Here is a 12221-nt window from a genome sequence, read left to right on the forward strand (position 1 = left end):
GAAAAGTAGTCTGTACATGTTTAGTACACATGTAATTATTTTTGGAAAATTTTAAATCTGCAGTTGGCTGAATCTGTGGATGTGAAACCCATGGATGCAAAGAGCAGACTGTATTTGCTTTCATTTTGTTTTGTTTTTTATTTCCCCATCAGCTGATGCCTTTTGGCCTGGCAGTGTCTTGGCTTGGGTTGGACAAATGATCATTTGCTTCCTAGTGTTCTGGATCCTCCTGATTTAATTTGGTCTAAATTAGGGATCCTCTAAGTGAGGACCCACACTGCAATCATTACCCATGTTCAATTGCATCCAGATATTATTGGTTCAGTGAAATCATGATCATTTTAAGTTCTATTAAATTTTTAGTGCTTGTTGACCATACCCTGAATTCATAGGTTGAATCCTAATCCCTTATGTGTGGATGTTTGGAGGTAGAGCCTTTGGAAGGTGATTAGGTCTTTAGAGTGGAACCTTCAAGAATGGGATTAATCCTCTTATAAAAAAGATCCCAGGGAGCTACTCTGTGCCTACTATGTGTAGGAACACAGTGAGAAGGTGAGGTATCATTTAGGAATCAGGAAGCAAGCCCTCACCTGCCCTGATCCTGGACTTCCTAGCCTGCAGAACTGTCAGCAACACACTTCTACTGTTTATAAGCCACCCAATCTAAGACAATCTCTTGCTCCAAAGGGCTATTACAGGCTCGCTGTGTCCCTCTCTGCTTGGCTTGCTGTTTGTTAGATGGCATAAACTTCACAGCATTTGTACAGAATGTTTGAGTGCAGAAAAGATTTCACGAGTAGCCAAGAGGACAAAGAAACTTTCCTGGGGGCAATGGGTCAACTAGCTACCTATGAGCCAACTAATTGACTTTAAACCTGGGCATCCCGGGGACTAAATGCCAGGCATCCCTTGGTCAGAATGCATATGAGGATAAAATGCATAAAGATAAAAAGTGGAGACCGATGCTGTGGTACACATCTCAATTCACTTAGGTAGAGAAGTGGTCTGGAAGGTGCTCTGTGTTACCCACGGAAGGTCCTAGGGTTACTAATGCTGTGAGTGCCCTTGCAACATCAAGGACTTTCTAGGAATTGTTCTTTTTCATTATTAATAATGGAAATGAAAGCAAGCTTTCAGTGAAAGCAATTTGAAGCAAGTTTCTTCTTTGGGAAGAAAAAAGACTTTAAAATTCTACGTGGACCATAAAATCTTGGCATGGGAGTAAAAGGAAGCGGAGCTCTTTTCTCTGTTGGGAGTGTCAGGAGATTGGCTACCTGGTTTTAAAATGCTTGGGGGGTGTTACAGAGTGAAGTCTGATGAATGAGGCTCATCCTGGACAGAACTGTTTGCTTTGTTCTGGTCCTTGGATAAGATTATGGCCTTGGCTGTCTTATAAAACCCTTTAGGACAGTGATGGCAAATCTTTTAGAGCTAACAAACAGCCTGCTGGGGCATGTGGGTTCCCCACTACTGCTGCAGAAGAAGGAAGGCTTAAATAGCACCCCACAAATGATTGCAAATATCATAAATAACAATGCAAAACCATATCAAATTTGCACCTTTTGTACTGCAGCAAGTACATTTGAATAATTCTTAATGAAATAGTAAACTTCCCCTAGGAAAACCCTTTGACCTGGTGTAGGATAAATAAGAAAGCAGTTCTGAGAGAAGGCACAATTTATTTAGTCAAATTATTTTACAACATAGTCTTCATTGACAGTTGTCAGCTTAACACTTAATATAGTTAAAAGTCAACGATTACCTGCAAAATTATATATATTTTAATGTCTAAAAATAGATTGCATATATAGAGCAGGAAAAATCCCCCACCTTCACAAGGGAAAGTTTGGTTGTTCTGTTCTGTGTTGTGATTATTGCTCTTCTGTTATTTACAAACATGTTCAAAGCATTAAAATTTTAAATGGACTGCTTTGCCTTGCTTGTACACACCTGTTAAATAACTGTACCAGTGCTTCTCTTCCTAGTAAGTCAGTGACTTAAAGGCCCTGTTTTCTTTTCAGCAATAGTCACATTATGCTTTTTAAAAACCAGCTATAAAAACGTACAAATAGCCCAAATGTACAGATTGACAAAAGATGTACAAATTACATTAAAAAAAATAACAATGATTGATTTTTATACTAAAATTGCATTTGTGACCGAGGTCAACTCGTTTCTTTATTCTTTTTAATTTTTTACTTATTTTTTTTAATACTGTGAGATATAGCAAAATAACTCTGCATAATTTATACAGTAAGTTGCCTTCTGATTGGTTGACCCTGGTCAGATGGTCTGACAAACGCACAGCGCTTGCGAATCTGTTTGAGTTTAGAAATCCCTATGACTTCTCAAAGTTCCGGGACTCACTGTCACTTTTTTAAAAAGTTATTTAATTCTCTTTCAGGAATGTTTGTATTTGCATGAGACTCAGTTCGTGGTTTGACTATTTCTGGACAGAATGGTCAGCCAGGTGCACACTGCCCAAGGAGGGGACCTGCAATGCCCATGGCTTCTTAAATACACACATATACACGTTCTTTCTTGCAAATTCCAGTTGGATGAAAACTTCACTGGCCTTACAGCCAGTGTTCCAGTTGCCATCTACTGAATTAGGACCTCCTAAAATAAGACTATACGCTTCCTGCCTCTATTTTCACTAAGTCTCAAACCAGACCAGGACTGGTTATGTCTGTGATTCATTATTGTATTAAATCCTACAATAATGAAACCCGTGTATTAAGAAACTGCTTTGGTCATAAAAATATTTTAAAAATTTACAGCTTCTTTCTCAGAACCATGATATAAACATCCCAGTAATCTAAAAGTTCAACTCAAAAGATGATAGGAGACTGAGAATCCAAACTGGCGTACTGGCCCATGGAATGATCTGTCTCTTTGTTCAGGTAGAGGAAGCAAAATTACTGACATAAAAACAAAAACAAAAACTGTTTTTAAAGAACAAATATAAAGGTTCTATCATCAAGAAGAACATCCAGTTTTGTTTTCTTTTCAAGGTCACATATGTCCTTTAGAGTCCAGAATATCCAGGAAGAGTAAGGACTGGGGTGTCAGCTGGAAGACCATCAAGAGTTAAGCTTCTAGTAGTAGCTGCCTAAGTGTGAAGGCACATGGGTGTTAGGATGGCGGGGGACATTGGGATTGGGGTAGATCCCACCGGTGGGGGAGGTCCAGTATTGTGACGCTGCTCCAAAGAAGCTGGAAGAAGTGACAGGCATGGAGGATGGGTGGGGAGGGACAAAGTTCACCTTCTGTTGATGGGCGTGGTAGGAAGGCATGTAGGAGATATCAGAAGGGTACTTGTACATGGACGACTCAGTTGGATGTGGCTGCAGAGCCTGAGCTATGCCATGGAAGTCAAATTTGTAGGCATATCTTTTGCCATGCACTTTGGTCATAATGTTTTTATCATAGTAATATCGAAGGGCCCGGCTCAGCTTGTCATAATTCATGTTGGGCTTGCTCTTCCGTTCCCCCCAGCGCCTGGCCACCTCGTCGGGGTCCGTCATTTTGAACTCCCCATTGGTCCCCTCCCAGGTGATACAGCTGGCGTTGGCACTGTCGGAGAGTAGCTCAAGGAGAAACTGCCACAGCTGGATCTGCCCGCTTCCTGTAGGCAGGGAGGCAAACAGGAGAAAAACAGAGTCTTTGAGCCCGGAGAAGTCAGAAGCAATGCACTAAGCATGGGGATTCACTTATCCTTTGGAAGAAACCCTTTGTTTCCTTTTACACTCAGGATCACCTTGACAACCCCTTCTTAGCATTCTTTTGTGACACAGATGCATAATCCTCTATGTGTCTGGGTATAGGTGGTATTTCCATACATATGTACAGTGTGATGAGTAATCAGGGGAGTCAGCATGTCTATCACCTCAAACATTCATCACTCCTTTGTGATGAGAACATTAAAAATCTTTCTCCCAGCTAGTTTGAAATATACAGTGAATTATTGTTAACTATGTACTTGCCATTGAGATGGGCACAATAAACAAGGTTAGATATTAAGAGAATTTGTCTCAAGGACTAGTAATTACATGCCACTTTTGCCCAAAACCAGCTGCTGTGGTCTTGGGTAAGCTACCTCCTCACATGACGTATAAAGAGATTTTTGATTCTCCTGAATCACTGTCTGATCTCCGTTTAGTGAGAAAGTCCCAAGTGTTCCCTGTTAGCATTAGAGCATCAGGGTCACAGGCAGCTGCTGGAGTCACAGAGAGAAAGCACTTTATGGGTGTTTAGTTTGACCAAACCTCATTATTTCCTGGAAGAGTTCTAGCGGTTGGATCTTAGTTCTAAGTTCTACACAGAAGAACTCAGGTAGAGGGGGAAATAATACGAGATGTTGGGAGGCTTCTATATTGCCTGGGAAAGATGGACAGGGACAAAGGAATAGGCAAAGTGGAACCAGCAACACTAAGTTCCCTGGAATGGAAGATATATGGGCTTCACTATTGCAAAGGGCCTGTAGCTTAAAAATCTCAGGGGTCTTGGCTTAGAAGAACTCACCTGCGAGTTATTTTTAATAATAAACCCTAATGTATTGTCAAGTTCACTTGTCTGCAGATTTTCTGGGACATGCCTCTTTGAGAAGGTCAGATAACTCTAACTCTTTCTGAAATTAAAATGAAAACACTTTGGAGATGTTTATTCATTTGTGTCTTGCCTGGGGAAGATAACTGAGAGCTCATTGGAACTGTCCCCTCCTCATCTTTCCCTACCTGGAAATTCTACCTGTAACATTTACTACTAATCTAAATGTCAGTATGAGACATTGTGCTGATATGTTTATTTTTCAGAAGAACCCTCAGGAACAGATATTGCCACCTAGTAATAAATCCTGATAACTTGTTTGCATGCCAAAGAAACAGGTGTTAAGCATTTGAAGGAAAGAAGTCAAAGAAGCACATACTACTTCCCAGGCTGGTGTCTGGACTAAGAATAGAGGTTTCTTTGACTTTAGAAAGCTACATAACATTCTGGAAAGAAAGGCTTGTAGGCCAAGGTAAACTCACCAGGATTGGCTAGGCGACTGCTGGTTGGACCCAGGATCTGATACGGATCTAAGAAGACACAAAAGGATGTTTGCTTCATTGTTATTAAAAATTAAACAGCACTGACAATAACAAAACCCCAGGGTTTATACTTTTATTTCAGTATGGTAGGAACACCTGATTTCAGAAAACTTCACTGCTTTTATCTGAAGACCTCAAAGGTCTTGATCACAGTTATATTTGAAACAACAAGGAAAGAAAATGACATCAGTTTTTCATATTTGGTTTCTAAAATTTGTAGATTATGCTGTCATTACCCAAAACAAAATCATGAAAACATTTGGAAAGGAGCTGGCTGATACTGAACCATACAGTGAATAAACTGAAGGGTCACTTAAGAACCAGGCCTGAAGAATGTCTCATGATGAGTACTGCTCTACCTAATACTAAAAATATTACAAATACTTGTTTTTCTGGTGGAGCATAAAAACCACATGCCTGGAAACCAAGTAGTGTGGGCTCTAGTTCCAACTCTGCTGTCAACTAATTTGTTTGGGCAATCTGAGTGTCAGTTTTCTCATCTGTACGATGAATAAGTTGGGCTCCTGGCCTCAGTTTCCTCCTACAACCAATTCTATTCTGTGATTTTAAGGTTGGATATGTTAATACCAATCAGAATTTGTATTTTTAGCTGTAAAATCATTATTTTTAAATTCTTGGTTTACTTAAAACTTTGAGGCTGTCTGCAATATTGGTTTAGGTGAGATTCATCTTTTTTGCAGTTGAGGGAATCAGGCTGGATCTCAATTTGGGCCAAATCTCAAATCTTTTGCACAGTTTGATTATTTTTACAATTACAGCTGCAATATAAACAACTCAATATGACTCTTGGATTTCTAATTAGACCATTAACTTGAAGAGTCCTTAAGCCCATTTAGTCTACTTTTTTATCCACACTTTTGGTATGATATAAAATATTATTGACAGGTGATGTATAATTCTGTTGTTACTGGTACCTCCATGAAACTACATCTGCTTGTGTTTCACAGTCAGTGTTTTCTTTGTCTTCCTATGCAATGTTCTGTCTTGGGTAAAGGTTGATACCATGTGTGCCTATCCCAAAACCAATGGCTACTTCAGAGCTTAATCTGAGCTAAATCACGTGAAAAAGAAAGATGGAACTGGAGTTTGGGCACCATGGCTATCATCAAGTTTATGGAAGCATTTATATAACACTTTTTCCCCCAGGGTAAACTAGGAAGCTGATGGGGAAGTTACTGGGGACTTTGGCTCAGTGAAACTGACCTGAGTTAGGTGGTCAACTGTACTTTGCTGTACATATTCAAGCACAGGTGAGGGGAACACAGGACTGAGATATTATAGAAGGTGTTATAGACTTAGTCTCCAAGATCCATCTTAGTACTAAAAGTTTCTAAATCCACGGCTTTAAAAGTTCTTCTGCTGTAAGTGTTCAAGAGATCCATGGCAGGGTGAGTGTAGTTTTGAAAGTATGTTTTGGTGAAGCATAAAAGACTTGGACAGAAAGTTGGAAGCCTAGGGTTAAAGCTGTATTTCTCCCATACAGCAGCTGAATGGTTTTCAGCAAATCACTTTACCTCTCTGGGCCCCAGTTTCTTTCTTTACAAAAGAAGCATCAGAACAATTAATCTTTAAATTCTGTTCAGCTCATTTTTAATAAGCCTATACCTTATTTCTGTGTCTGTTACTGACTTTACAGATTTAAGTTCAGTGAGCCAAATATAGATTCATTTTCAGAGATAAGAGACAACACATAGGGTAGAGTTTTCTCTTGGTATCCACAAGTGATTGGTTCAGGACCCTCATGGATACCAATACTCGCAATGCCCAAGTCCCTTATGTAAAGTGGTATACTATTTGCCTAGAACCTATATACATCCTCCTATATACCTTCAATTATCTCTAAATTACTTATAATACTGAATAAAAGATAAATGCTATACAAATATTTGTTATACTCTATTGTTTAGGGAACAGAGACCAGAAAAAAGTCTCTATATATTCAATACAGACACAATTTTTTCCCTGAATATTTCAGTCTTGGGTTGCTTGAATCCCTGCATTCAGAACCCACAGCTATGGAGGGCTAACTGCATGTTGTCCAAATCTTCCACCAGTGAACTGTGTGGAACACACAGCTGCAAAAGAACAAAGCTGAGATCACACACTGGGTGGTACCTGGCTGGGGCCGCTGTTCCGTGCTCTTGCTCATCGTCTGTGCTCCTCCGAGGGGAGGACCTGTGCAGGAGAAAGGAGAGCTGGTAAATGAGCCACCAGCGGTGGAGGAGGCAGACATTCACCCCGCAGGAGGATCAAGGTGCTTCTGTCCACTCACTCTCATTGCCTCCCGTGAGCATTTGATTCTGCACATATTTACCAGGAAACTGCTGTGTGTCAGCACTGTTCTCCATGCTGGAGATTCAGCAGAGACCAAGCAGTTCCTGTAGAACTTACATCCTAATGTGGAGATAATGGAGAACAAAATTTTTTTTAAAGGATAGCATGTCTGCTGACCCTGGGGCTGTGGAGCTCAGTTTAAAATAGGACATTTGGAGAGGTCTTTAACAAGAAGGTGACATTCAAGCAAAGGTCACTTGCTTCCTGGGACCCCACCTGTTGTGAGCCCTGCTCTGTGGTACTTCTCTCACACTGCTTGTCTTTCCCACGGCCACTTCTCCATCTTGGATCCATGTTCTCTTTGCTTAGCCTCTGGCTTAGTCTCACTCGTGCTTCCCACTCTTCTCTCTCCCCACTACCCCATCCTAAACTCCACTGCTCAGAAACTTTCCTGACCCTTCATTGCCTTGGAAGACTTATCCTCACAGCATTATTCACAATCACTTTCTTACCTTTCCAGACTTGTTTTCTATCACTCACCCTAAACTCCAGGAATCTGGGGTCCTTACTGATTGCCAGACATGACAATTAGGATGTCCTCCCATCTCCCCAGGGCCAGATTCCACCTCCCTTTCAGAGCTAACTAAATTAGAAGGTCTGCAAAGCCTTGATACCACCCACATGGAAAGAGTTATGTGTGTGCAAGGTTTCTCTCTCCTGCATTTCTGTCTCTTCAACCCATACTGATTCATCTTTATGAGCCCCATAGAGCCAAGTGCTGTGTGTAGAGCAGACAAACAACAAATCCGTATAACTAAAACAGATCCCGGTTATTGCTTGGGCACTAACTTGTAATCCCAGCCTGTTTCTCAAAAGAATTCCCCTGCACTACCCATTCATCTGCTTGATATTTTACTTCCTAAAGACAGCAAGGTCAACACATTCTGGCTCGGGAGGCCACATACTATTCTCATTCCTTATTCCCTTCAAGGGAGGTACTGGGTGGACTTCAACAAATCCACATCTCACCACTCAGTGGACAAACTGATGTCTCTAACTCCAAGCATCTCTTCATCAGCCTTTCATGAAATGGGGATAGGAACGTTGTTCTGACTAAGACTCATCAATGGAAGGAACAAAATCATAGAAGTTTAATATCCCAACTTAACTAATAGAATCCAAATCTAGTAACCTTTCATTCGTATAGAAATTTGTTCCAACAAACCTTCAAACTTTAAAAATTCTAAAACCAAGTGCAGTGAAACAAATCTCAAAATTGTTCATTACAAATGGAAATTTCATACCATCTTTCAAGGACTGGGTATCACAGACAAAGCTCTAAATTAAATATGATTTTTTCTTTAGGTGCTGGGGGTTGAAGGCAGGGCCTTGTGCATGCTAAACACATGCTCTGCCACCAAGTTACACTCTTGATCCCCTGAAGAGTAACTCTTATATGAACTCAAAAACCATGAAAACAAATGCTAGTCCTATTCTTTATCTCATGACACCATTCTCCACCCATCCTCAGAAAAATGTTTTCCTTCAAAGAATGGTATGATATTTACTTACTTTTGTTGAGGCCAGAATTCATGTTATTGCCCCATCCTCCTCTCCTGACTGAGTCATAAGAAGGGTCTAATGAAAAACAACAAGTAGGGAGACATTAGCTTTGCCTGTTTTGCAGAAAGTTTGCATGAAGATTATCTCTTAGTGGTCAGAAGAAATTAAATTTAATTCAGCAATAAAATTTTAAGCATCACTAAATTCCTGAGGTATATTCTTTTCCTAGGGGTGGAGTAAAAGAAGAAATATTAACACTGACTTTGAGAAGAGTTCATTCTTATCTAGGAGCCAAAGTCATGGACAGAACCCTGAACTTAAAGTCAGAGGGTTGATTCAAGTTCATTCCCTGCCACTATTTGTTCTGAGAACTTGGATGAATTATAAAACTTCTCTGAGCCTTAATAGTTTTTAGTGTGGAAATAAAAAATTACAGGAAGAATTACCTCCCCTATGGGGTTGTGCTAATGATCAAATGAGATAATATATATGAAGCATTTATAAAACTTTCTACAAGTACAAACTAACACAAGGTTAGAAAGAAAAAAATGTCACATAATGCAGTCCTTCAAGTTGCTTCAAAGAGATGGGGAACACTCAGATGAGAGATCCCATGGGAAAAGTGTCTCAAGCCTAGGTCCCTGACTTTCCTTGCAGGCCAAGCCTAGTCTCTTATATTAGTACACTGGTGTTGTGAGAGGATACTAAGAGGTGTGACACATTCTAGACTGTCTTAGGACTGTCAGGCTTTTCTGTTGGTACAGGCCTGATGGCTACAGAGAAAGAGAAAAGGCCAGAGAAGTGGCTGGAGAAGGAACGATTAAGAAATGAGTGATGGACAGAATGACAGCAGACTTCTCAATGCAAACCCTCAAGGCAAAAAGAGCTTGGAGTGATGTATTTCAAGCCCTTAAAGGAAAACAGCCTCCAACCCAGATTGCTGTACCCTGCAAAACTATCTTTCAAAATTGATGGAGAAATAAGATACTTTCATGATAAAGAGCACCTTAGGAACTTCAGGAATACCAAACCAGCACTCCAAAAAATTTTAGACAATATCCTAGGAAAAGACAATGAGGATCACAACCCCAGGAAGCCCAGCAGAATGAATCTGTTGGGCGTGACAAATGAAACGCAAAGGGGGAGATTCCAACAAAAAGAAAAGTCTTGACAAGGCTTCTAAAACTTTTAACTTCATTTCCCTAATGAGTGTATAATTCAATCTTGTTATTGTACTGATTAGTATTTTTCTGATTCTAGTGTTGCACACCTTTCCTTGTGCTGTACTGGCTATTTATCATCTTCTTGTGTTTACTTTTTAATTGGGTTGTCTCTTAATGAGCTCTAAGTGTCTTTATATATTCTGGTCATAGGTTATATGCATTGTAAATGTGGTCTGTTTAAGGACTACTTTTCATTTTAACGATGTCATTTAAAGTTCTAAATTCTGATGGCATCTCATTTATCAATTTTTTTCTTTTATACATCATGTTTTTTGTATCCTAGGAAGTTCTTGCCTACCCTAAATTCATAAACATTTTCCCTTATAATTTCTTCTTAAAGTTTTATAGTTTTAGGCTTTCATATTTAGGTTCATAGATCCTTTCAAGTTATTTTTATGTATGGAAATAAAGGCTTGAGGTTAATTTTTTATATACGGATACCAGGTGTTCTAGTGCCATTTGCTGAAAACACTATCTTTTCCTCAGCTCTTGAACTGAGTTTGTGCTCTATAAAATGTTAATGTTAAATAATCTTTCAAACCTCAGTGGACCATATATGTGTGGTTCTATTTCTAGATTCTCTGTTTTATTCCAATGATCTATATGTCTTTCCTTACACCAACACTGCTTTGATTACTGTAGCTTTAGAAGGAGTCTTAAAATTAAGTACTAAACGTCTTCCAACACTGATTTTTTTTTCTTTTTACTTTTCTAGGTCCTTTGTATTCCTCCATAACTTTTAAATTTCAATATCCAATTCTTCATTTATAGCAAGTATGCATAGACTAGAATTTTTATATATACCTTGTGTTTTCTAATTCTGCTAAATTCAAATACAAGTTCTAGGGGCTCCTAGAGATTTCTTAGTATTTTCTCTGTAGATGATCATTTCACCTACACATAAATATTTGGCTTCTACCTTGCCAATCCTATCCTAATTGTGTCATTTTATTGCCAGACTATTTTGGTTTAGGCCTAGGTTTCAAAGTTTAAAGGACAGATGAAGAGTAGGCATAACTGCCCTTGTTCCCTACCTTAGGGAGAAAGCATTGTATCTTGTCCTCATATAAGGCGTTCTTGCTGGAAGTATGGAGTACATGTCTCTAATCTGTTGATAAGGTTCTGTTCTACTTCTACTCTCCTGATTGCTTTTTACCATGAACAGCTGTAGAATTTAGTCCAATAGTTTTTCTCCAACTAGTGACAGGATCATATGGCTTTTTCCTTTCCTCTGTTTAAATGATGACTTTTGGGGGTGGATCTTCCAATGCTGAACCAACACTGCCATCCCTATAATAAAACCACTTTCTACATCCTGCCAGATCTGACTTCTAATAGTTTGTTTTGTTAAACAAATTTCTATCTATGTTCATACTTTTTTTCTTCTGTTATCTTTATCCAGTTTTAGGATTAGCACAATGTTGATTTCCTAAAATGAGGGGAGAAGTGTTCTTTTTTTCTGCTTTAAATGTTCGATATAATTTATCAGTTAAAATATATATGAGCCTGTTGTCATTTAGGTAGGTTTTCAAGCTAGGAATATACTTTTTTTTAATAGGTGCTATTCAAATTTTATATTTCCTCCAGAGTTAGTTTCATTAATTTGTCTTCCAAGGTACTTCTTAAAAGTTGTCAAATTTATTTCAAAACAGATTTTTGTAATATGCTTTCTATATCCTTTTAAATTCTATAAAATCTGTGGTAATGTCTCCTAGATCTTGATATTGTAATTTTAAAAATGTATAATTGATATTGTGTAATAGGAAGAAAAGGTCTAAAGGAGTAGGGGAAGTGGGAGGGTTAGGGGAAAGGAAAGAAAGGAAAAGAAAAAATATGAGAAAAAGAAAAAAATGGAAACAAAATCTTTGCAAATAGGGAAGGGTGGAGGGGGTGAAGGGAGGGCAGGGGAAGGGGGAAAAAATAAGAACCAAGATACTCATGTAATGGCACAAGATCCCAATGATGTATATAAATGTATTTTATACCTAAAATGTACCAATAAACTTAAGGGGCGGGGGAAGAAATGAGTGATGGAGCTAGGCATGTGGCA

General features: G+C 39.0%; 1 protein-coding gene across 5 annotated transcripts in view; it reads right to left on the reverse strand.

The window, feature by feature from the left end:
* Positions 1 to 1662: 1662 nt before the first annotated feature.
* The window catches only part of Fli1 (Fli-1 proto-oncogene, ETS transcription factor), a 134439-nt gene continuing 123880 nt past the window's right edge, over positions 1663 to 12221 (reverse strand). For all 5 annotated transcript variants that reach the window (XM_004862609.4, XM_004862608.4, XM_021242797.2 and 2 more), the window contains 4 exons: positions 8958 to 9023; positions 7227 to 7286; positions 5031 to 5078; positions 1663 to 3628 (listed from right to left, as the gene is read on the reverse strand). In XM_004862609.4, coding sequence (XP_004862666.1) covers positions 3099 to 3628; positions 5031 to 5078; positions 7227 to 7286; positions 8958 to 9023 — 704 coding nt within the window. In that variant the 3' untranslated portion in view covers positions 1663 to 3098. The remainder of the gene's footprint in view (positions 3629 to 5030; positions 5079 to 7226; positions 7287 to 8957; positions 9024 to 12221) is intronic.

This window comes from Heterocephalus glaber, unplaced genomic scaffold (assembly GCF_053883595.1).
Source record: "Heterocephalus glaber isolate CG9 unplaced genomic scaffold, H.glaber_assembly_v1.0 deba00001446, whole genome shotgun sequence".
In the NCBI taxonomy this organism is placed as follows: domain Eukaryota; kingdom Metazoa; phylum Chordata; class Mammalia; order Rodentia; family Bathyergidae; genus Heterocephalus; species Heterocephalus glaber.